Source organism: Bombina bombina, chromosome 5, assembly GCF_027579735.1.
Source record: "Bombina bombina isolate aBomBom1 chromosome 5, aBomBom1.pri, whole genome shotgun sequence".
NCBI lineage: Eukaryota > Metazoa > Chordata > Amphibia > Anura > Bombinatoridae > Bombina > Bombina bombina.
In genome coordinates this window covers 927,237,021-927,264,118 of record NC_069503.1, presented here as the reverse complement: position 1 = coordinate 927,264,118, position 27,098 = coordinate 927,237,021, and the positions used below count along the sequence as shown (strand labels likewise).

Below are 27,098 nucleotides of genomic sequence, written 5' to 3'. Positions count from 1 at the left end.
TTGCTTAGTATATGGTCTTCATGGGTGTATTTAATGTTCATAAATTTGAGTTTCTTTTTTATTATTATTGCGGCAGGTGGGTGGGGGAATATGAGTGTTATAGAATTCTATTCAGATATGTGTGCTCCATTTTTTAGAGCTATGGTTTATATGTTGATGGTTAGAGATAGTTCTACAATTTTTAACATATAATTTATAATCAGCGGATTGTTATCTATACATTTCTCATCTGTTTAGACGAAAATTATGCACCATGCCCCTTTCGTTTGAATGTTATGACACGATCAGCTGTAGTATTATTTACTTTTTCTAGGGTTGCGATTGGTTAGAACATTAGTGTTCATATGGGCGTGTTTTTATCGTTGTGAGCTGTATTGGTTATGACCATGCAGCCGTAACAGTTTTTAATGATTCATTATGTGTTTCGGGGGGTAACAGTGGGAGAGATAAGCTTACTAAGATATACTCTATGATTCTTAAAACGTGTCTATATATTTGAACTTGTCAGCGCACAATGCATTATTTTGCAATTGATTATACTGTCACATCACACACAACTGTGTGATTAGTTCCAATGTCGGCCTCCGGGTCCAATAGGATGCCGTTTACCGGTAGGTGGGTAATTGCTTGAATATGGACAGGTTGTTATCATCACACCTCTCACTAAAATTGCGGGATCATTGGCATATGGACGCCGAGTGGTAAACCAATGAAGTGTGACTTCGCTTGGGTGTGTTATTTTATACAGTTGCAATTGGTTAGTTGGTTGTATATTTGGAGCAAGGTTTAGTGAGAATATCATAGCCTGATGAAACAGCGGTCATGCTGAGAAACGCGCAGCTGTGTTCTCTATACATTTTTATTATTGTTTTTAATAAAAGCAACACTTGTTTATACTCCTTGCTCCTGTTGAATGAATCTTGGACATCTGAGGTTAAGTCCAGTGTCGTTGGAAGATTGAACCAAATTTGGACATCTATCCTTTTGCCTTTAATTTCTTGTGAGAACGTGTTCCTGTTTCACTTCGCATTCATGAGTCAGCTGAGCGGCTCCAAAGTCCCAGTCTGCTGAATATTGCACTGGTTGTGCATCTTGGTTTGTGAGTATATTTTGAGATATATACTTGCCTTCTCTAATGTTCCCTATGGTATCACACTAGGCGCCTCTATTTTTCATCCCATCTTGCAGGATTTGGTTCTTGTTTTATAAAGTAAAGTTTTATAACTCAAACATTTAATTACATTTTAAATACTTGCTCCACATTATGCCCTCGGGAGCGAGTACACCATGTTTATTCCCATGATTCATCTCTTATAATGGCGTAGGAGGAGAATGTAACGCAAGCGGTTGTCACGTGACACAGTAGTGCTGCGCCAAAGTGTTTACAGAAGAGCGGGTGAAAGGTAGGGACGGGTAGCGCATGTGCATGTGAACGTGCTTCTACTAACTGAATATTTATAGCACTCATAATATATGCAATGATTTGATGATAGCTATCCAGCATTTCAATGAAGTGAATGTCCCTCCATGTTTCACAAATGGGATATTTGAGATAGGTTTGAGAGGAGTCGTTGTACCCTTTCTTAAAGGGACAGTCAACACCAGAATTTTTGTTTAAAAAGAAAGATAATTCCTTTATAACCCATTCCCCAGTTTTGCATAACTAGCAATCGGCTATATTACGAGTTTTGCATTATGGCACATAACGCTGCTTTTTCACTACCGCTGCTATTACGAGTCTTGCAGGTATAGCTGTACCGCATACCTTTTTGGCCGTAACGCAACGTAACTAATGCACCTTTCAAAAAGTCCTTTTTCAATGGGACTTCCATAGCGCCAGTATTACGAGTTTTGCCTGGGAGGCCAAAAAGTGAGCGGTACAGCTTATACCGACAAGATTCGTACCGCCATCTAAAGTCATTAGTTATGGGTTTTGCGCTACAAAGCTGTAGCATAAAACTCATAACTAAAGTGTCACAAAGTAAACTAACACCCATAAACTACCTATTAACCCCTAAACCAAGACCCTCCCGCATCGCAAACACTCTAAAAATATTAACCCCTAATCTGCCACTCCAGACATAGCCACCACTATAATAAACATATTAACCCCTAAACCACCGCACTCCCGCATCGAAAACGCTAGTTAAATATTATTAACCCTTAATCTGCCGCCCTTAACGTCCCCTCCGCAACTATACTAAAGTTATTAACTCCTAACCCTAAGTCTAACCCTAACACCCTTAACTTTAATATAATTAAAATAAATCTAAATAAAAATTACTATCATTAACTAAATAATTCCTATTTAAAACTAAATACTTATAGTTACATTGTAGCTATCTTAGGTTTTATTTTTGTTACACAGCTAAGTTTGTATTTATTTTAACTAGGTAGACTAGTTAGTAAATAGTTATTAACTATTTACTAACTATCTAGTTAAAATAAATACAAATTTACCTGTAAAATAAAACCTAGCCTGCCTCACACTAACACCTAACATTACAATAAAATTAAATAAATTGCATTAATTAAATACAATTAACTAAATTACAAGAAAAATAAACATTAAATTACACAAAATAAAAAAGAAATGATCAAATATTTAAACTAATTACACCTAATCTAATAGCCCTATCAAATAAAAAAAGCCCCCCCCCCCCCAAAAAAAAATAAAAAAACCCTAGCCTAAACTAAACTGCCAATAGCCCTTAAAAGGGCCTTTTGCGGGGCATTGCCCCCAAAAAATCAGCTCTTATACCTGTAAAAAAAAATACAAACAACCCCCTAACAGTAAATCCCACCACCCACACAACCAAACCCCCCAAATAAAATCCTATCTAGGGCATTTAGCTCTTTTTCTGTGCCCAAACCCTAATCTAAAAATAAAACCCATCCAATAAACCCTTAATAAAACCTAACACTAACCCCCGAAGATCCACTTACAGCAAGAAGTCATCCTCCAGGCGGGCAGAAGTCTTCATCCAGATGGCATCTTCTATCTTCATCCTTCCGACGCGGAGCGGCTCCATCTTCAAGACATCCGGCGCAGAGCACCCTCTTCTTTTGATTCCTCTTGAAGAATAAAGGTTCCTTTAAATGACATCATCCAAGATGGCGTCCCTTGAATTCCAATTGGCTGATAGAATTCAGCCAATCGGAATTAAAGATAAAAATCAGCCAATCGGAATTAAAGGGTAAAAAATCCTATTGGCTGATGCAATCAGCCAATAGGATTAAGCTTGCATTCTATTGGCTGTTCCAATCAGCCAATAGAATGAAAGCTCAATCCTATTGGCTGATTGGATCATCCAATAGGATTGAAGCTCAATCCTATTGGACGATTGCATCAGCCAATAGGATTTTTTACCCTTTAATTTCCGATTGGCTGATAGAAATCTATCAGCCAATCGGAATTCAAGGGACGCCATCTTAAATGATGTCACTTAAAGGAACCTTCATTCTTCAAGAGGAATCGAAAGAGGATGCTCTGTGCCGGATGTCTTGAAGATGGAGCCGCTCCGCGTCAGAAGGATGAAGATAGAAGATACCGTCTGGATGAAGACTTCTGCCCACCTAGAGGACGACTTCTTGCCGCTTGGATGAAGACTTCTCCTGGCTTCGTTGAGGACTTCTGCCCACTTGGATGAAGACTTCTCCCGGCTTGATGAGGATGGATGTCCGGTCTTCAAAAACTGTAAATGGATCTTCGGGGGTTAGTGTTAGGTTTTATTAAGGGTTTAATGGGTGGGTTTTATTTTTATATAAGGGTTTGGGCACACAAAAATAGCTAAATGCCTTTTTTTTTAAGGGCAATGCCCATCCAAATGCCCTTTTCAGGGCAATGGGGAGCTTAGGTTTTTTAGATAGGATTTTATTTGGGGGGTTTGGTTGTGTGGGTGGTGGGTTTTACTGTTAGGGGGTTGTTTGTATTTTTTTACAAGTAAAATAGCTGATTTCTTTGGAGCAATGCCCCGCAAAAGGCCCTTTTAAGGGCTATTGGCAGTTTAGTTTAGGATAGGATTTTTTTTTTATTTTGGGGGGCTTTTTAATTTTGATAGGGCTATTAGATTAGGTGTAATTAGTTTAAATATTTGATAATTTATTTTTTATTTTGTGTAATTTAGTGTTTATTTTTTTGTAATTTAGTTATTTGTATTTAATGTAATTTATTTAATTTTAGTGTAATGTTAGGTGTTAATGTGAGGCAGGTTAGGTTTTATTTTACAGGTAACTTTGTATTTATTTTAACTAGATAGTTAGTAAATAGTTAATAATTATTTACTAACTAGTCTACCTAGTTAAAATAAATACAAATTTACCTGTAAAATAAAAATAAAACCTAAGCTAGCTACAATGTAACTATTAGTTATATTGTAGCTAGCTTAGGGTTTATTTTATAGGCAAGTATTTAGTTTTAAATAGGAATTATTTAGTTAATGATAGTAATTTGTATTTAGATTTATTTTAATTATATTAAAGTTAGGGAGGTTAGGGTTAGACTTAGATTTAGGTTTAGATTTAGGGGTTAATATATTTATTTAGTGTTAGTGATGTGGGAGGCCAGAGTGGTTAATAACTTTGGTATAGTTGCGGCGGTGACGGCGACATTGGGGGCGGCAGATTAGGGGGTTAATAAGTGTAGGTAGGTGGCGGCGACATTGGGGGCGGCAGATTAGGGGTTAATAAGTGTAGGTAGTTGGAGGCAACGTTGGGGGCGGCAGATTAGCGGTTAATAAGTAAGGTGTTGGCGATGTCAGGGGCAGCAGATTAGGGGTGTTTAGACTCAGGGTTGATGTTAGGGTGTTGGGTGTAAACATAAATTTTCTTTCCCCATAGGAATCAATGGGGCCAGTTACGGAGCTTTATGCTCCTTTAATGCAGGTGTTAGGCTTTTTTTTAGCCGGCTCTCCCCATTGATGTCTATGGGGAAATCGTGCACGAGCACTTAAAAAAACAGCTCAAAGTAGCGCTGGTATTTATGTGCGGTATGGAGCTCAACGCTGCCATATTGCCCACAAATGCAGGATTTTTGCAAACCTGTAATAGCAGCGGTATTAAAGTTGAGCGGTGGAAATAACTTGCAAGTTTTACCGAGCCGCTCATAACGCAAAACTCGTAATCTGGCCGAATGTTATAGAAACACACGTTTTACCTCTGTGATTACGTTGTATCTATGCCTCTGCAAACTGCCCCCTTATTTCAGTTCTTTTGACAGACTTGCATTTTAGCCAATCAGTGCTATCTCCAGGGTAACTTCACGTGCATGAGTTCAATGTTATCTATATGAAACACATGAACTAACACCCTCTAATGGTCAAAATGTATTCAGATTAGAGGTCAGATTAGAGGCAGTCTTTAAGGTCTAAGAAATTAGCATATGAACATCCTAGGTTTAGCTTTCAAATAAGAATACCAAGAGAAAAAAAGCAAAATTTACATTCCCTATTTAAATCATGAAAGTTTTTTTGGACTTGACTATCCCTTTAATTTAAAGGGACAGTCAACACCAAAATTTTTGTTTTTAAAAAAGGTAGATAATCCCTTTATTACCCATTTCCCAGTTTTGCATAACCAACACAGTTATATAATTACACTTTTTACCTCTGTAATTACCTTGTATCTAAGTCTCTGCAAACTGTCCCCTTATTTCAATTCTTTTGACAGACTTGCATTTTTAGCCAATCAGTTCTGACTCCTAAGAGCTTCACGTGCCTGAGCTCAATGTTATCTATATAAAACACATGAACTAATGTCCTCTAGGGGTGAAAAACTGTCAAAATGCTTTCAGATTAGAGGAGGCCTTCGAGGTCTAAGAAATGAACATATAAACCTCCTATGTTTAGCTTTCAACTAAGAATACCAAGAGAACAAAGCAAAATTGGTAATAAAAGTAAATTGGAAAGTCGTTTAAAATGACATGCCCTATCTGAATCTACTCTATACCATTGCCATGTGGCCTTATAGCTTAATGTTCCCAATATTTTTCTTTATTTTTAATGATTCAGATAGAACAATTTTAAACAACTTTCCAATGTACTTCTATTATCATGTGTCTGCAATACTATATGGCAGCATTTTTGCAACAATGTCATGTAGTGCTCCAGACATATGCACGATACGTATCTAGATCTCTTCATCAAAGAATAACACAAGAAAGAAGCAAATTTGATAATAGAAGTACATAGGATTTTTTTTTTTTAAATTGTATTCTCTATCTGAATCATGAAAGTACAATTTTATGTTTCATGTTCCTTTAAGACCCTTGCATAACAATATATATATATATATATATATATATATATATATACACACACACACACACAAAACTTCCAGAACCCAGCACTCTCATTTACCAAGTTTGCAAATCAACTGCCAGGGTGCACGTTCAATGTAATAACATATGATGTCCTGCAACAAACCGCACTCACTGGTCTTTTCTTTACTGTGTCAAAATCATTTAATGTGATGTTTCGGGGTTTCCCCCTTTATCAAACAGATAAACACACAGAACAAAATATTTCCCTGTATCCCCAAATATACCCACACCGTCTCATCCCTATTCTCTGCTCTGCCGAAGCGGAAGACACCCGGCGTTCCACCAGCACAATGTTGCATGCGTGATGCAAACTACGGAGTCCCAGGCCAGCCAACTGTATTAAAAATCAAAGCATAAACAGTTAACATCAATATTACATGTTACGATCGTGTAGTCGCACCTGGCTGGCAAACCTGCCCTGCTAGCTGCTCATATTGATACATTCTAATACTTCTAATAAATTCTTTACATGTATCTTTTGCACAAACGTCTGAAGTCCTATCCAGATCTACACATATGCTTAATATTCAGTACACTCACTGTATATCAATTTTTTAAACTACAACACTGACACTTAAGCATAATACATTAAACCTATGCATCCCTCTTGCTCAATTTCTCTATTCAGATTAACAATGTTAATGTCACAGTAGGTGTTTAGACCTTTTGGGACAAAAGTGTCCAGCTTATGTATCCACCTTGATTCACATTGCAGCAATTTATTTGCCCTGTCTCCCCCTCTGGGTATTTTTGGTACCTTATCTATAATTATGTACTTTAAGTCATATACATAGTGTCTCTCTCTTGCAAAGTCTCTTGCCCCAGGTTGTTCTGAGTCTCCGTTTTTCTATTGCTACTCTTATGGCCGAACAATGGTTAGCTATCCTTGTTCTCAGATCATCAATAGTTTTCCCAACGTAAAATTTACCGCAGACACAATGCAAGAGATAGACAATGAACGTAGTGGTACATGTCACCCTGTGTTTTATCTAGAATTTACGGTTAGTCCATGGGTGTGTGAAAAATGCACTTTGCGTGAGACCATTACATGTGGTGAATCCTGCACACCTAAAGCATCCTTTCGTAGTTGTCAACCACGTTGATGGTATATAAGATGTTTGATTATCTGGCCTTGTTAGCATCTCTCAAGGAGCTTCCTCGTTTGTAACTGATCCTTGGCAGATCAAACTCTTGTAAAGACAAATTTGGGTCACTATTTACAATGTACCAGTTCTTCTGTAGTATCTGTGTATAGTTATTTGTGTCAGGATTATACTGTACAACAAATGTCATGCATTGTTTTGATTCCGTTGTATTGGTAGTTTCAGTATCTTTCAATGCTTCTTCCTGTGTCATGTTCAATGCCACATAATAGGCTTCATCAATGTTTTATTTCTTGTACATACAATGTACAAATTTCTGATACATCTGCTGTAGTTGTAGTTCTTTACCCTCAGCTGTAGTATTATTCCTTACCACCCATCTAAACTGTGATATAGGCAGTGATTTCTTGCTCCCTGGCGGGTGACAGCTGGTCTGCAACAACATAGAGTTCCGATCAGTTTCTGTAGAATATAAGGTTGTGCTTAACCCTTTATCGCCGTAACTGATTCTTAGATCTAGGAAATATATTGTTTTCAAATTCCATGTTACTTTGAACATAAGGACTGTATTGGCTTCATTTAATCTTTCAAGCCACTCTTCCATTTCAGTCACTGTTCCATCGCAGACCACAATCAAGTCATCGATATACCTCTTGAATATCTTAATGCTGGGGTCCTCAAAGATTTCTGATCTTTTTATTTCAAGGTTACCTAAGAAAATGTTGGCATACGATGGGGTCACATTTGACCCCAACGCCATGCCTGCCATTTGCAAATATTAGTTACATTCAAATATAAATAGTTGAATCTGAGACAATAATTCAACAACTATACTAGTACATCCCCTGGGGGACCCACATAGGGATGTCTACGTGTTTCATCAATGACAGCTTCCACCCCTTCATCATGGGGGATTACTGTATAAAGACTGGTGACGTCTAAAGTCATGAGTATATCTTGTTCCTTGATGTTAGTTACCCCCGGCAGTATCCTTACTAATTCTGTTGAATACTTTAGATAAGATGGAATGCTTTTCACCATGGGCTGCAGAATTCAATCCAAATATGTGGTGATGGGTTGCAGGATAGACCCCCTTGCAAAGACAATAGGCCTACCAGGTGACTTAGTTGGATGTTTATGCACTTTTTCTGTAAATATATGGTTATCTATATATGCATAGTTTGCCTTAACATTGTTAATCAGAATAAAGAAATTGAGCAAAAGGGATGCATAGGTTTAATGTATTATGCTTAAGTGTCAGTTAGTGTTGTAGTTTAAAAAAATGTATATACCGTGAGAATACTGAATATTAAGCATATGTGTAGATCTGGATAGGACTTCAGATGTTTGTGCAGTAGATACATGTAAAGAATGTATTAGAAGTATTATAATGTATCAATATGAGCAGCTAGCAGGGCAGGTTTGACAGCCAGGAGTGACTACACGCTCGTTACATGTGATATTAATGTTAACTGTTTTTGTTTTGATTTTCAATACAGTTGGCTGGCCTGGGACTCCATAATTTGCATCACGCATTCGCAGTTGTGCTGGTGGAACGCCGGGTGTCTTCCGGTTCGGCAGAGCTGAGAATGGGGATAAGATTGTGTGTATATATTTTGGGATACAGGGTAAGATTTTTTACTATGTGTTTATCTGTTTGAGAAAGGAGGAAACCCCAAAATGTCACATTAAATGATTTGACACAGTAAAGAAAAGACCAGTGAGTGCGGTTTGTTGCAGGACATTATATATATATATATATATATATATATATATATATATATATACAGTTGTATGCAAAAGTTTAGGCACCCCTGACAATTTCCATGATTTTCATTTATAAATAATTGGGTGTTTAGATCAGCAATTTCATTTTGATCTATCAAATACCTGAAGGACACAGTAATATTTCAGTAGTGAAATGAGGTTTATTGGATTAACAGAAAATGTGCAATATGCATCCAAATAAAATTAGACAGGTGTATAAATTTGGGCACCCCAACAGAAATATTGCATAAATATTTAGTAGAGCCTCCTTTAGCAGAAATAACAGTCTCTAGACACTTCCTATAGCCTGTAATGAGTGTCTGGATTCTGGATGAAGATATTTTGGACCATTCCTGCTTGCAAAACATCTCCAGTTCAGTTAGGTTTGAAGGTTGCCGAGCATGGACAGCTCAGTCAAATCACTACACAAATTTTCAATGATATTCAGGTCTGGGGACAGGGATGGCCATTCCGGAACACTGTACTTTTTCCTCTGCATAAATGTAAGAGTAGATTTTAAGCAGTGTTTTGGGTTGTTGTCTTGTTGAAATATCTAGCACCGGCGTAACTTCAACTTTGTGACTGATTCCTCAACATTATTCTCAAGTATCTGCTGATATTGAGTGGAATCTATGCGACCCTCAACTTTAACAAGATTCCCAATACCGGCACTGGCCACACAACCCCCACAGCATGATGGAACATCTACCAAATTTTACTGTGGGTAGCAAGTGTTTGTCTTGGAATGCTGTGTTCTTTTGCCACCATGCATAACGCCCCTTGTTATGACCAAATAACTCAATCTTTGTTTCATCAGTCCACAGTACCTTCTTCTTTTAAAATGAAGCTGGCTTGTCCAAATGTGTTTTTGCATACCACAAGCGACTCTGTTTGTGGCGTGTGTGCAGAAAAGGCGTCTTCTGCATCACTCTCCCATACAGCTTCTCCTTGTGCAAAGTGTGCTGAATTGTTGAACGATGCACAGTGACACCATCTTCAGCAAGATGATGTTGTAGATCTTTGGAGGTGGTCTGTGGGCTGTTTTTGACTGTTCTCAACATCCTTTGCCATTCCTTCTCTCAGATATTTTACTTGGCCTGCCACTTCTGGCCTTAACAAGAACTGTGCCTGTAGTATTCCATTTCCTCAACATGTTCCTCACAGTGGACACCGACAGTTTAAATCTCTGCAATAGCTTTATGTAGCCTTCCCCTAAACCATAATGTTGAACAATCTTTGTTTTCAGGTCATTTGAGAGTTGTTTCGAGGCCCCATGTTGCCACTCTTCAGAGCAGAGTCAAAGAACAACAACTTGCAATTGGCCACCTTAAATACTTTTTTTCATGATTGGATGCACCTGTCTATGAAGTTCAAGGCTTAATGGGCTCACCAAACCAATTGTGTGTTCCAATTAATCAGTGCTAGGTAGTTACAGGTATTCAAATCAACAAAATCACAAGGGTGCCCAAATTTATGCACCTGTCTAATTTCGTTTTGATGCATATTGCACATTTTCTGATAATCCAATAAACCTCATTTCACTACTGAAATATTTTTTTAGATCAAAATTAAATTGCTGATCCAAACCACCAATTATTTATAAATGAAAATCATGGAAATTGTCAGGGGTGCTTAAACTTTTGCATACAACTATATATATATACATACACACATTATCTTACAAAAGTGAGTACACCCCTCACATTTTTGTAAATATCTTATTATATCTTTTCATGTGACAACACTGAAGAAATGATACTTTGTTACAATGTAAAGTAGTGAGTGTACAGCCTGTATAACAGTGTAAATTTGCTGTCCCCTCAAAATAACTCAACACAAAGGGCTAGATTTATCAATGCTGAGGCGTACAGGGGCGGGTCTGGTGACCGCTGCTTGATAAATCATGGCGAGCAAGTTCTTATGAGAACTTGCTGCCGCAGGGGCTTGATAAATCTAGCCCAAAGCCATTAATATCTAAACTGTTGGCAACACAAGTAAGTAAGCATATAATCTCAGGGAAAGCTATTGATTATTTATTTGCACTAAGTTCTGTTTGTGTATTTTAGGTTACCTAGGGTGGAGTTTTTGGAAGAGCAGGGTGGATTTCAATATCAGGTACATTGTAAGTCGGTGTGTGAGTGATTAAGGTGATTAGGCTCACCTGATGTTAGTTTGGTTCCTTTAAAAGACTGGGGGAAAATCTCAGTCAAGAGAGAGAGAGACAAGTAGTTGGCAAAACCTGTATTGTTGCAACTGAGAGAGAAACTGGTACAAAATTGTTACGCACTATTGCTACTATTGTTATCTTGTTGGTAAACAGACAAGCTGCCCCATAATAGTCAGCTACAATTTGTTTTAGTAAGAGCTCAGAATAGCAAGAACTTTAATTTATGTTTTGTTTATTTATTGAATAAATAAGTGCTATTTTGCTGCCAGAAATAAACAGGCAACAGGCCTATAAAAGATACAAAGTGTGTGAAGTATGTACCTGTCCCAGAAGGCTGTGCAATTACTGAAAGATCCCTTGGCAGATGTGCATGAACAAGTGTTGTCTGTTAATATATATATACTGTGTGTATATATATATATATATATATATATATATATATATATATATATATATATATATATATATATATATATACAGGGAGTGCAGAATTATTAGGCAAGTTGTATTTTTGAGGATTAATTTTATTATTGAACAACAACCATGTTCTCAATGAACCCAAAAAACTCATTACTATCAAAGCTGAATAGTTTTGGAAGTAGTTTTTAGTTTGTTTTTAGTTATAGCTATTTTAGGGGGATATCTGTGTGTGCAGGTAACTATTACTGTGCATAATTATTAGGCAACTTAACAAAAAACAAATATATACCCATTTCAATTATTTATTTTTACCAGTGAAAGCAATATAACATCTCAACATTCACAAATATACATTTCTGACATTCAAAAACAAAACAAAAACAAATCAGTGACCAATATAGCCACCTTTCTTTGCAAGGACACTCAAAAGCCTGCCATCCATGGATTCTGTCAGTGTTTTGATCTGTTCACCATCAACATTGCGTGCAGCAGCAACCACAGCCTCCCAGACACTGTTCAGAGAGGTGTACTGTTTTCCCTCCTTGTAAATCTCACATTTGATGATGGACCACAGGTTCTCAATGGGGTTCAGATCAGGTGAACAAGGAGGCCATGTCATTAGATTTTCTTCTTTTATACCCTTTCTTGCCAGCCACGCTGTGGAGTACTTGGACGCGTGTGATGGAGCATTGTCCTGCATGAAAATCATGTTTTTCTTGAAGGATGCAGACTTCTTCCTGTACCACTGCTTGAAGAAGGTGTCTTCCAGAAACTGGCAGTAGGACTGGGAGTTGAGCTTGACTCCATCCTCAACCCGAAAAGGCCCCACAAGCTCATCTTTGATGATACCAGCCCAAACCAGTACTCCACCTTGCTGGCGTCTGAGTCGGACTGGAGCTCTATGCCCTTTACCAATCCAGCCACGGGCCCATCCATCTTGCCCATCAAGACTCACTCTCATTTCATCAGTCCATAAAACCTTAGAAAAATCAGTCTTGAGATATTTCTTGTCCCAGTCTTGACGTTTCAGCTTGTGTGTCTTGTTCAGTGGTGGTCGTCTTTCAGCCTTTCTTACCTTGGCCATGTCTCTGAGTATTGCACACCTTGTGCTTTTGGGCACTCCAGTGATGTTGCAGCTCTGAAATATGGCCAAACTGGTGGCAAGTGGCATCTTGGCAGCTGCACGCTTGACTTTTCTCAGTTCATGGGCAGTTATTTTGTGCCTTGGTTTTTCCACACGCTTCTTGTGACCCTGTTGACTATTTTGAATGAAACGCTTGATTGTTCGATGATCACGCTTCAGAAGCTTTGCAATTTTAAGAGTGCTGCATCCCTCTGCAAGATATCTCACTATTTTTTACTTTTCTGAGCCTGTCAAGTCCTTCTTTTGACCCATTTTGCCAAAGGAAAGGAAGTTGCCTAATAATTATGCACACCTGATATAGGGTGTTGATGTCATTAGACCACACCCCTTCTCATTACAGAGATGCACATCACCTAATATGCTTAATTGGTAGTAGGCTTTCGAGCCTATACAGCTTGGAGTAAGACAACATGCATAAAGAGGATGATGTGGTCAAAATACTCATTTGCCTAATAATTCTGCACTCCCTGTATATATATATATATATATATATATATATATATATTACATTCCATAAAACTTGTTAAATGAGAATTTCTGGCCCCTCCCTCTGGCTACCGCATGAAATGCATACCAAATGGTTGGTACATTAAGGTGTTCTGTTGATACAGTTGCCTTTGCTAAAATTGAAACAGAGCTAAATGCTATGCGCTATAAAGCCAGTGTCCTCATTTTACATCATGTCATGAGGACAAATAAAGGTTTTCTCCCTAAAGTACTTTCCATACATGTAAATTAATCAGGAGATTGTTATTCATTCGGTTTGTCATAAACCACATTATAGTAATGAAGACTTCTACACAAATTGGATGTTGTCATAGACTTTAAATACTATGTCTTGACTTCTATGTCCTTTCATAAATCAAACACATTTGTCCTTTTCTAAGGTAAAAGAGAAAGATAGAAATCTCCAAAAGTCACTACCATACAACAGCTATAAGGGCTACTTTTGTTTCCAAGAGTGACTGATTCCATATTACTGTTCACACCACCAAACCTGTGACTATTAGTTAATTAACCCCTTAAGGACCGGGCATTTCAGACTAAAACTTTCCCAAAAGACCAGAGCATTTTTAGCATTTTTGCTATCACTCCATTTAAACAGCAATAGAGCCTTTTTTTTTTATTTACCTATCAAAACTTTATATAATTTTTTTAGTAGACAACACAAAGTATTGATCTAGGCCCATTTCACTATATTTCATGCCACCATTTCACCGCCAAATGCTTTCAAATAAAAAAAAATTGTTAACTTTTTCACAAACTTTAGATATCTCACTAAAGTTATTTACAAACAGCTTGTGGAATCATGGCACAAATGGTTGTAAAAGCTTCTCTGGGATCCCCTTTGTTCAGAAATAGCAGACATATATGGCTTTGGCATTGCTTTTTGCTAATTAGCAGGCCGCTAATTGCAGCTGCGCACCACACTTTTATTATTCCCAGCATTGAAGGTGTTAATTAGGCAACTTATAACATAAATTTTAGCTTTAGTGTAGAGGTTTGCCTCCCACCTGACAGCTCTCTTCCCTCCCCCACCCCTCCAGTGGTCACCCCATCTTAAGTACTGGCAGACAGTCTGCAAGTATGCAGTTTTAGACGTTTTCTAAAAAAAAACCTTACCTTTCCACCTCCCTGATCCCTCCCAAAAAGATCTCTAACCCTCCCCCTCTAACTAGATCCGCCATCTTAGGTACTGGCAGCTGTCTGCCAGTACCCAGTTTACAAAAATGTGGCAATTTAACTTATTTAAAAACAACACACATTTTTCTGTAGTGCAGCTGCCCCCCACCTCATTTATCCCCTCCCAAATTGCTTTCCCACCCTCTAATCCCATGACTCCCCCTCTCCCTGCTCCCCCTCCTCCCTCCTACCCCTTCCCTGCCACGCTGATGTTTGTTTTTTTTCTGAGCTGCTGGTGCAACGCCGCCCCCTGCAGACTCGCGGCCAATCGGCTGCCAGCAGGGAGGTGTCAATCAACCCAATCGTACTCGATTGGGTTGAATTCCTGTGATTCCTGACCGCCTGCTCAGAGCCTGCAGGATTGAGCTTGCATTCTATTGGCTGATTGGAACAGCCAATAGAATGTGAGCTCAATCCTATTGGCTGATTGGATCAGCCAACAGGATTTTTTCTACCTTAATTCCGATTGGCTGATATAATTCTATTAGCCAATCGGAATTGAAGGGACGCCATCTTGGATGACGTCACTTAAAGGTACCGTCATTTAGTGTTAGTCGTCGGAAAGAAGAGGATGCTCTGCGTTGGATGTCTTGAAGATGGACCCGCTCCGCTCCGTATGGATGAAGATAGAAGATGCCGTCTGGATGAAGACTTCTGCCCGTCTGGAGGACCTCTTCTGCCCAGATAGGATGAAGACTTTGGACCGTCTGGAGGACCACTTCTGCCCGGTTGGGTGAAGATGTCTCAAGGTAGGGTGATCTTCAAGGGGTTAGTGTTAGTTTTTTTTAAGGGGGGATTGGGTGGGTTTTAGAGTAGGGTTGGGTGTGTGGGTGGTGGGTTTTAATGTTGGGGGGGTATTGTATTTTTTTTTCCAGGTAAAAGAGCTGATTACTTTGGGGCAATGCCCCGCAAAAGGCCCTTTTAAGGGCTATTTATAATTTAATATAAGGTAGGGATTTTTATTATTTTGGGGTGATTTTTATTTTATTAGGGGGATTAGATTAGGTGTAATTAGCTTAAAAAAATTACAATTATTTTATTATTTTCTGTAATTTAGTGTTTGTGTATTTCCGTAATTTAGATAATTGTATTTAATTGTATTTAATTGTAGTTAGTTTAGGGAATTTATTTAATTATAGTGTATAGTTAGGAGTAATTGTAATATAAGCCCTAATATAGCTACAATATAACAAATAATTATATTGTAGCTATTTTAGGATTTATATTTATTTTACAGGTAAATTTGTCTTTATTTTAACTAGGTAGTTATTAAATAGTTAATAACTATTTAATAGCTATTGTACCTAGTTAAAATAAATACAAAGTTGCCTGTAAAATAAATATAAATCCTAAAATAGCTACAATATAATTATTTGTTATATTGTAGCTATATTAGGGTTTATTTTAAGTAAGTATTTAGCTATAAATAGGAATAATTTATTTAATAAGAGTTAATTTATTTAGTTAGATAAAAATTATATTTAACTTAGGGGGGTGTTAGTGTTAGGGTTAGACTTAGCTTTAGGGGTTAATACATTTATTAGAGTAGCGGCGAGGTCCGGTCGGTAGATTAGGGGTTAATAAGTGTAGGTAGGTAGCGGCGACGTTGGGGGGGCAGATTAGGGGTTAATAAATATAATATAGGGGTCGGCGGTGTTAGGGGCAGCAGATTAGGGGTACATAGGTATAATGTAGGTGGCGGCAGTGTACGGAGGGGCAGATTAGGGGTTAATAATAAAATGCAGGTGTCAGCGATAGCAGGGGCGTCAGATTAGGGGTTAATAAGTGTAAGATTAGGGGTGTTTAGACTCGGGGTTCATGTTAGGGTGTTAGGTGCAGACTTAGGAAGTGTTTCCCCATAGGAAACAATGGAGCTGCGTTAGTAGCTGAACGCTGCTTTTTTGCAGGTGTTTTTTTTCAGTTCAAACTGCCCCATTGTTTTCTATGGGAATATCGTGCACGAGCACGTTTTTCAAGCTGGCCGCTACCGTAAGCAACGCTGGTATTTAGAGTTGAAGTGACGGTAAATTATGCTCTACGTTCCCTTTTTGGAGCCTAACGCAGCCCTTCAGAGAACTCTAAATACCAGCGTTATTTAAAAGGTGCGAGGGGAAAAAAACACGCGTAGCTAACGCACCCCTTTGGCCGCAAAACTCTAAATCTAGCCGTTAGATAGATACAATGTAATTATTAGTTATATTGTAGCTATTTTAGGGTTTATTTTATAGGTAAGTATTTAGTTTTAAATAGGAATTATTTATTTAATTGTAGTAATTTTATTTAGATTTATTTAAATTATATTTAAGTTAGGGGGGTGTTAGGGTTAGACTTAGGTTTAGGGGTTAATACATTTAATATAGTTGCGGCGACATTGGGGGCGGCAGATTAGGGGTTAATAAATGTAGGTAGGTGTCGGCGATATTAGGGACGGCAGATTAGGGGTTAATAAAATGTAACTTATGTTTGTGAGACAGGAGTGTGGCGGTTTAGGGGTTAATATATTTATTAAGGTGGCGGCGATATCCGGTCGGGAGATTAGGGGTTAAATATTTTATTTAAGTGTTTGCGATGTGGGGGGGCCTCGGTTTAGGGGTTAATAGGTAGTTTATGGGTGTTGTGTACTTTTTAGCACTTTAGTTAAGAGTTTTATGTTACGGCGTTAGCTCATAAAACTCTTAACTACTGACTTTTAAATGCGGTACAAGTCTTGACAGGAGAGGGTATACCGTTCACTTTTTCCAAGATTCGTAATACCGGTGTTAGGAAAATCCAATTGATAATATGGGATACACAATTTACGTAAGTGGATTTGCGGTATGTTGGAGTCGCGGAAAAAAAAGTGAGCAGTACACCTGTACCTGCCAGACTCGTAATACCAGCGGGCGTTAAAAAGCAGCGTTGGGACCTCTCAACGCTGCTTTTTAAGGCTAACGCAAAACTCGTAATCTAGGTGTTTGAGATTGCAATATAACATTTTCAATCACATAGTAAATGGATATAAACCCCAATTCGTTTCTTTCACGATTCAGACAAAGCATGCCATTTTAAAGGGACAATGTACTCCAGAATTGTTATTGTTTAAAAAGATAGATAACCCCTTTATTACCCATTCCCCAGTAATGAAGGGATTATCTATCTTTAAAAACAATACAAATTTACAAGTAGACTCTCCCTTTAATGTTGACTATAGAGTATTACTTTACTGGTATGAAGAAGTCTGTCTAAAATTGATATTAAAAGCAAAAAGGCAAAGCACTGTAAAGGTCATTTGCACATCCTTACTCAGAATTCCTTGCTACAGTGGAGCTTCTATGCAGAAAAATATCAGATGTATGCACAATGATTGTGTGTCAAGAAAGTTTGAAAAAAATTAGGGCTCTACTAATTGTGTATAACAAGTTACTGTGGAATCCACTTTCCAAAATCAGTAGCTCTTGATTTGGTAGTTGTTGGTAATTTTTTTTAACAATTTGTACTTGTGTGATACACATGTAACACTCTATACTTATAATGGACAGCACTAGTAATACATTTGTTTCATATTAAATCATCATTTATGTGTGTCACTTTCTATTTTTAACACTTTTGAAAACCTGATATTGTCTACTAGTGTTTGCTATTGCATTTTCTAATACACCTCAAAATACTGCATGAGGTTGTATTAGGGCTTAATAAATGGGGAACATAGTGTTAAAAAGAAAAAAAAAGTTGAGGCATTTGGGAAGAGGTATAAAGTATGTGATGGGGGAGGTAAAGGGTTAAGTGAGTATGTGTGTGCCTTATTACTATTGGCCTATTTATAAAACACTGGACAGATGAGGAACCTGTCTTCCTGGTATCAAGATGAGCAGGCAGTATCCGCAACTTCATAGGTGGAGCCCAGTGTCTAGAGTGGCTTTCAGCCTCTGTACTACTCAACTGGAAAAACTTAAACACACGCCGTAACAGAAATCCATTACCTAACAGACATTAGCTTGCAAAAATGGCATCTGCACTGTGTGACATTACTTGAGCATGCAATTTAGTATTGTGGGTTGATAAATATTACTACTACTACTTTAAATTTCTTAATTTGCATGTTGACTGCAGTTCAGCACTGAACAGCCGATATATTTTATACATTTATTTATATTTTTATTATAAGCGTGAGTACCATAGAGACACGTACAACAGCACAATGTATTCTTAATCTTCTTACTCTGGTTAATATATTACCAGACCACATTGCTTTACTTAAAGGGACACTGAACCCAAATTTTTTCTTTCATGATTCAGATAGAGCATGCAATTTTAAGCAACTTTCTAATTTAATTCTATTATCAATTTTAATTCATTCTCTTGCTATCTTTACATGAAAAAGAAGGCATCTCAGCTAAGGAGCCAGCAAATGTTTGCTTCAGGACCATGGACAGCACTTGTTTATTGGTGCTGACCAATCAGCAAGGACAACCCAGGTTGTTCACCAAAAATGGGCCGGCATCTAAACTTACATTCTTGTTTTTCAAATAAACATACCAAGAGAATGAAGAACATTTGATAATAGGAGTAAATTAGAAAGTTGCTTAAAAATGCATGCTCTATGTGAATCATGAAAGAAAATTTTTGAGTACAGTGTCCCTTTAATAAATATTTTTGCATGTGATCATATTTGTAGATTTAGTTTACAATACTTTATTATTATAGCTTTATATCAATGTGATCAGCTAGCTAAGATGACCTGAGATCCTGAGTTATAATGATTTATAATAATTTATTAGTGGAATGGATTGGGAAGATAAAAACGTACTAAGCAAGGTCATAAATCTTTATTATACCAGTGGAACAGTAGTTTCTGTCTGACAAAAAGCACAGAACTACAATTGCATGAAGAATAAAGCTTGCTCACTTTTAAATCATCTTACAAATTAATACTTACAGGACTTGGATTCTGGAGAAGGTGGAGAAATGTTACAAACTGCAAGGTCACTCTTTGACTTTTTTGGCTTTTTTGCATTTACTTGCCAGGGTTTGTCATAGCTTCTAAAATCTCGCCGCATTCCTTTGTTTTCTAAAAAGAAAAAGAAAATAAATGTATATTTTTTACATTTTGAGTACAAGGCAAAAGCAGAGCTTAGAAACACAGATATAGCGGGACTGCAATAACTAAAGAAAATAGTCAGCATTATGCAGATAGGAACTGAAATTTCCAGGTTACTTATATTTGTATCATTTAATTAATGGAACCTGAAACCCTTGTAAAGTTAGATTGGTGAATAAACATATCTGTGCATTCTAATGCCTAGAAAATCTTAAAATTAAACTACCATGATTCAGATTGAGCATGTAGTTTTAAGGGGATTTTAAATTTACTGCCAACATCAAATTATTATCAGTTCTCTTGGTATCCTGTTGAAAGGCATATCTAGGTAGGGTAAGGAGCAGTAATACACTGCTAGGATATGCTATAATATATGGCTACACAGATATGCCTTTTCAGGGGTTAAAGGAATAGTCTAGTCAAAATTAAACTTTCATGATTCAGATAGAGCATGCAATCTTAAGCAACTTTCTAATTTACTCCTATAATAATTTTTTCTTCGTTCTCTTGGTATCATTATTTCAATGCAAGCTTAGGAGCCAGCCCATTTTTGGTTCAGGACCTGGGTAGTGCTTGCTGATTGGTTGCTTCATTTAGACACCAATCAGAAAGTGCTACCCAGGTGCTGAACAAAAAATGGGTTGATTCCGATGCTTACATTCTTGCTTTTTCAAATAAAGATACCAAGAGAACAATGAAAAATTGATCACTGGAGTAAATTAAAAAGTTGCTTAAAATTGCATGCTCTATCTGAATCATGAAAGTTTAATTTTGACTAGACTACCCCTTTAAAGATATATACAAGCAATAGAGCATTTTCTTGTTGCACTTGTATGTCCCTTTAAAGGTACAATACACTCTAACAGTTATTACTCATAAAAAAGTTTAATTATGTACAGTTAAACATTAAGCAACATACTTAAATTATAGAAAAAAAAAAACAAATAATTAAACTCTGAAAATTGTATTTTTTTTTTTTATCTCTAAATAGAAGCTGCACTGCATTCTGTGAAATTCATACGGTCTGACATTGCAACAGTCTACAAAGTTATTGCTTGATTAGTGCAGGAGCTCATTTATATATATTCTCAACTGACAACAGCAAAGTAGACAATACAGAACTTCAAGGTTTTTGTAGGTGTAAGCCCCTGGACTGCAAAATAAAGCAAAACTTGCTAACAAATAGATTAGTTTAACTGCTTTAAAAACTTTCAACTAGATTTAGAGTACTGCGGTAGCCGTCAAAAGCAGCGTTAAGGGCTCCTAACGCTGCTTTTGGCCGCCCGCTGGTATTTAGAGTCATGTAGGTAAAGGTCTAACGCTCACTTTCAAGCTGCAACTTTTCCATACCGCAGATCCCCTTACGCCAATTGCGTATCCTATCTTTTCAATGGGATCTTCCTAACGCTAGTATTTAGAGTCTTGGCTGAAGTGAGCAGTAGACCCTCTACCGACAAGACTCCAGCCGCAAAAAAAAGTCAGTAGTTTAGAGCTTTCTGGGCTAACGCCGGTTTATAAAGCTCTTAACTACGTCATTTAAAGGAACCTTCATTCGGCGAGTAGGCGTCGGTGAAGAAGGATGGATCCGCGTCGGCTGGAAGAAGATGGCTCCGCTCCGCTTTCGGATGGTTGAAGATAGAATATGCCGCTTGGATGGAGATGTCTACCGGTCCAGATGTCCTCTTCTGCCCGGATAGGATGAAGACTTGTGCCGCTCCGGATGTCCTCTTTTGGTCCATCGGTGCCCGGCTGGGTGAACACGACTCAAGGTATGGAGATCTTCAAGGGGGTAGTGTTAGGTTTATTTAAGGGGGGTTTGGGTTATGTGGGGTGGTGGGTTGTAATGTTGGGGGGGTGGTATTGTGGGGTTTTTTACAAGCAAAAGAGCTGAGCTGATTACTTTGGGGCATGCCCCGCAAAAAGCCCTTTTAAGGGCTGGTAAAAGAGCTGGTTACTTTTTAATTTAGAATAGGGTAGGGACCTTTCTTATTATTTTTTATTATTATTATTTTGGGGGGCTTTTTATTTTACTAGGGGGCTTAGAGTAGGTGTAATTAGCCTAATATTCTTGTAATCTTTTTTTTTTTTTTTTTGTAATTTAGTGTTTTTTTTTTTTTGTAATTTAGTTTAGTTTATTTAATTGTAGGTAATTGTAGGTAATTTATTTAATTAATTTAATGATAGTGTAGTGTTAGGTTTAATTGTAACTTAGGTTAGGATTTATTTTACAGGTTATTTTAACAAGGTAGCTATTAAATAGTAAATAACTATTTAATAGCTATTGTACCTAGTTAAAATAAATACAAAGTTGCCTGTAAAATAAATATAAATCCTAAAATAGCTACAATGTAATTATTCGTTATATTGTAGCTATATTAGGGTTTATTTTACAGGTAAGTATTTAGTTTTAAATAGGAATACTTTAGTTAATAACATTTAATTTATTTCGTTAGATTAAAATTATATTTAATTTAGGGGGTGTTAGGGTTAGGGTTAGACTTAGCTTTAGGGGTTAATACATTTATTAGAGTAGCGGCGAGGTCCGGTCGGCAGATTAGTGGTTAATAAGTGTAGGTAAGGTAGCGGTGACGTTGGGGGAGGGCAGATTAGGGGTTAATATGCATAATATAGGGGTCGGCAGTGTTAGGGGCAGCAGATTAGGGGTTCATAGGGATAATGTAGGTTGCGGCGGTGTCCGGAGCAGCAGATTAGGGGTTAATAGTGTAATGCAGGTGTCAGTGATAGCTGGGTTGGCAGATTAGGGGTTAATAAGTGTAAGGTTAGGGGTGTTTAGACTTGGGGTTCATGTTAGGGTGTTAGGTGCAGACTTAGAAACTGTTTCCCCATAGGAAACAATGGGGCTGCGTTAGGAGCTGAACGCTGCTTTTTTGCAGGTGTTTTTTTTTCCAGCTAGCTGCTACCGTAAGCAACGCTGGTATTTAGAGTTGAAGTGGTGGTAAATATGCCTTTACGCTCCCTTTTTGGAGCCTAACGCAGCCCTTCAGAGAACTCTAAATACCAGCGTTGTTTAGAAGCAGCGCTAGAAAAAAAACAGAATTTATGTTTACCTGATAAATTTCTTTCTCCAACGGTGTGTCCGGTCCACGGCGTCATCCTTACTTGTGGGATATTCTCTTCCCCAACAGGAAATGGCAAAGAGCCCAGCAAAGCTGGTCACATGATCCCTCCTAGGCTCCGCCTACCCCAGTCATTCGACCGACGTTAAGGAGGAATATTTGCATAGGAGAAACCATATGGTACCGTGGTGACTGTAGTTAAAGAAAATAAATTATCAGACCTGATTAAAAAAACCAGGGCGGGCCGTGGACCGGACACACCGTTGGAGAAAGAAATTTATCAGGTAAACATAAATTCTGTTTTCTCCAACATAGGTGTGTCCGGTCCACGGCGTCATCCTTACTTGTGGGAACCAATACCAAAGCTTTAGGACACGGATGAAGGGAGGGAGCAAATCAGGTCACCTAAATGGAAGGCACCACGGCTTGCAAAACCTTTCTCCCAAAAATAGCCTCAGAAGAAGCAAAAGTATCAAATTTGTAAAATTTTGTAAAAGTGTGCAGTGAAGACCAAGTCGCTGCCCTACATATCTGATCAACAGAAGCCTCGTTCTTGAAGGCCCATGTGGAAGCCACAGCCCTAGTGGAATGAGCTGTGATTCTTTCGGGAGGCTGCCGTCCGGCAGTCTCGTAAGCCAATCTGATGATGCTTTTAATCCAAAAAGAGAGAGAGGTAGAAGTTGCTTTTTGACCTCTCCTTTTACCGGAATAAACAACAAACAAGGAAGATGTTTGTCTAAAATCCTTTGTAGCATCTAAATAGAATTTTAGAGCGCGAACAACATCCAAATTGTGCAACAAACGTTCCTTCTTTGAAACTGGTTTCGGACACAGAGAAGGTACGATAATCTCCTGGTTAATGTTTTTGTTAGAAACAACTTTTGGAAGAAAACCAGGTTTAGTACGTAAAACCACCTTATCTGCATGGAACACCAGATAAGGAGAAGAACACTGCAGAGCAGATAATTCTGAAACTCTTCTAGCAGAAGAAATTGCAACTAAAAACAAACTTTCCAAGATAATAACTTAATATCAACGGAATGTAAGGGTTCAAACGGAACCCCCTGAAGAACTGAAAGAACTAAATTGAGACTCCAAGGAGGAGTCAAAGGTTTGTAAACAGGCTTGATTCTAACGAGAGCCTGAACAAAGGCTTGAACATCTGGCACAGTTGCCAGTCTTTTGTGAAGTAACACCGACAAGGCGGAAATCTGTCCCTTCAGGGAACTTGCAGATAATCCTTTTTCCAATCCTTCTTGAAGGAAGGATAGAATCCTAGGAATCTTAACCTTGTCCCAAGGGAATCCCTTAGATTCACACCAACAGATATATTTTTTCCAAATCTTGTGGTAAATCTTTCGAGTTACAGGCTTTCTGGCCTGAACAAGAGTATCGATAACAGAATCTGAGAATCCTCGCTTCGATAAAATCAAGCGTTCAATCTCCAAGCAGTCAGCTGGAGTGAAACCAGATTCGGATGTTCGAACGGACCCTGAACAAGAAGGTCTCGTCTCAAAGGTAGCTTCCAAGGTGGAGCCGATGACATATTCACCAGATCTGCATACCAAGTCCTGCGTGGCCACGCAGGAGCTATCAAGATCACCGACGCCCTCTCCTGATTGATCCTGGCTACCAGCCTGGGGATGAGAGGAAACGGCGGGAACACATAAGCTAGTCTGAAGGTCCAAGGTGCTACTAGTGCATCCACTAGAGCCGCCTTGGGATCCCTGGATCTGGACCCGTAGCAGGGAACTTTGAAGTTCTGACGAGAGGCCATTAGATCCATGTCTGGAATGCCCCACAGCTGAGTGACTTGGGCAAAGATTTCCGGATGGAGTTCCCACTCCCCCGGATGCAATGTCTGACGACTCAGAAAATCCGCTTCCCAATTTTCCACTCCTGGGATGTGGATAGCAGACAGGTGGCAGGAGTGAGACTCCGCCCATAGAATAATCTTGGTCACTTCTTCCATCGCTAGGGAACTCCTTGTTCCCCCCTGATGGTTGATGTACGCAACAGTCGTCATGTTGTCTGATTGAAATCGTATGAACTTGGTCCTCGCTAGCTGAGGCCAAGCCTTGAGAGCATTGAATATCGCTCTCAGTTCCAGAATATTTATCGGTAGAAGAGATTCTTCCCGAGACCAAAGACCCTGAGCTTTCAGGGATCCCCAGACCGCGCCCCAGCCCATCAGACTGGCGTCGGTCGTGACAATGACCCACTCTGGTCTGCGGAATGTCATCCCTTGTGACAGGTTGTCCAGGGACAGCCACCAACGGAGTGAGTCTCTGGTCCTCTGATTTACTTGTATCTTTGGAGACAAGTCTGTATAGTCCCCATTCCACTGACTGAGCATGCACAGTTGTAATGGTCTTAGATGAATGCGCGCAAAAGGAATTATGTCCATTGCCGCTACCATCAACCCGATCACTTCCATGCACTGAGCTACGGAAGGAAGAGGAACGGAATGAAGTATCCGACAAGAGTCCAGAAGTTTTGTTTTTCTGGCCTCTGTTAGAAAAATCCTCATTTCTGAGGAGTCTATAATTGTTCCCAAGAAGGGAACCCTTGTTGACGGGGATAGAGAACTCTTTTCCACGTTCACTTTCCAGCCGTGAGATCTGAGAAAGGCCAGGACGATGTCCGTGTGAGCCTTTGCTTGAGGGAGGGACGACGCTTGAATCAGAATGTCGTCCAGGTAAGGTACTACTGCAATGCCCCTTGGTCTTAGCACCGCTAGAAGGGACCCTAGTACCTTTGTGAAAATCCTTGGAGCAGTGGCTAATCCGAAAGGAAGCGCCACAAACTGGTAATGTTTGTCCAGGAATGCAAACCTTAGGAACCGATGATGTTCCTTGTGGATAGGAATATGTAGATACGCATCCTTTAAATCCACCGTGGTCATGAATTGACCTTCCTGGATGGAAGGAAGGATAGTTCGAATGGTTTCCATCTTGAACGATGGAACCTTGAGAAATTTGTTTAAGATCTTGAGATCTAAGATTGGTCTGAACGTTCCCTCTCTTTTGGGAACTATGAACAGATTGGAGTAGAACCCCATCCCTTGTTCTCTTAATGGAACAGGATGAATCACTCCCATTTTTAACAGGTCTTCTACACAATGTAAGAACGCCTGTCTTTTTATGTGGTCTGAAGACAACTGAGACCTGTGGAACCTCCCCCTTGGGGGAAGTCCCTTGAATTCCAGAAGATAACCCTGGGAGACTATTTCTAGCGCCCAAGGATCCAGAACATCTCTTGCCCAAGCCTGAGCAAAGAGAGAGAGTCTGCCCCCCACCAGATCCGGTCCCGGATCGGGGGCCAATATTTCATGCTGTCTTGGTAGCAGGGGCAGGTTTCTTGGCCTGCTTTCCCTTGTTCCAGCCTTGCATTGGTCTCCAAGCTGGCTTGGCTTGAGAAGTATTACCCTCTTGCTTAGAGGACGTAGCACTTTGGGCTGGTCCGTTTTTACGAAAGGGACGAAAATTAGGTCTATTTTTTGCCTTGAAAGGCCGATCCTGAGGAAGGGCGTGGCCCTTACCCCCAGTGATATCAGAGATAATCTCTTTCAAGTCAGGGCCAAACAGCGTTTTCCCCTTGAAAGGAATGTTTAGTAGCTTGTTCTTGGAAGACGCATCAGCCGACCAAGATTTCAACCAAAGCGCTCTGCGCGCCACAATAGCAAACCCAGAATTCTTAGCCGCTAACCTAGCCAATTGCAAAGTGGCGTCTAGAGTGAAAGAATTAGCCAATTTGAGAGCATTGATTCTGTCCATAATCTCCTCATAAGGAGGAGAATCACTATCGAGCGCCTTTATCAGTTCATCAAACCAGAAAAATGCGGCTGTAGTGACAGGGACAATGCATGAAATGGGTTGTAGAAGGTAACCCTGCTGAACAAACATCTTTTTAAGCAAACCTTCTAATTTTTTATCCATAGGATCTTTGAAAGCACAACTATCCTCTATGGGTATAGTGGTGCGTTTGTTTAAAGTAGAAACCGCTCCCTCGACCTTGGGGACTGACTGCCATAAGTCCTTTCTGGGGTCGACCATAGGAAACAATTTTTTAAATATGGGGGGAGGGACGAAAGGAATACCGGGCCTTTCCCATTCTTTATTAACAATGTCCGCCACCCGCTTGGGTATAGGAAAAGCTTCTGGGAGCCCCGGCACCTCTAGGAACTTGTCCATTTTACATAGTTTCTCTGGGATGACTAACTTTTCACAATCATCCAGAGTGGATAATACCTCCTTAAGCAAAATGCGGAGATGTTCCAACTTAAATTTAAATGTAATCACATCAGGTTCAGCTTGTTGAGAAATGTTCCCTGAATCAGTA

At 38.9% G+C, this 27,098-nt stretch overlaps 1 protein-coding gene across 1 annotated transcript in view; it reads right to left on the bottom strand.

Annotated features, from left to right (window-relative positions):
* The window catches only part of C5H8orf34 (chromosome 5 C8orf34 homolog), a 603,345-nt gene that overhangs the window by 460,143 nt on the left and 116,104 nt on the right, over positions 1–27,098 (bottom strand). The window contains exon 3 of the mRNA XM_053715893.1: positions 19,519–19,650. Coding sequence (XP_053571868.1) covers positions 19,519–19,650 — 132 coding nt within the window. The remainder of the gene's footprint in view (positions 1–19,518; positions 19,651–27,098) is intronic.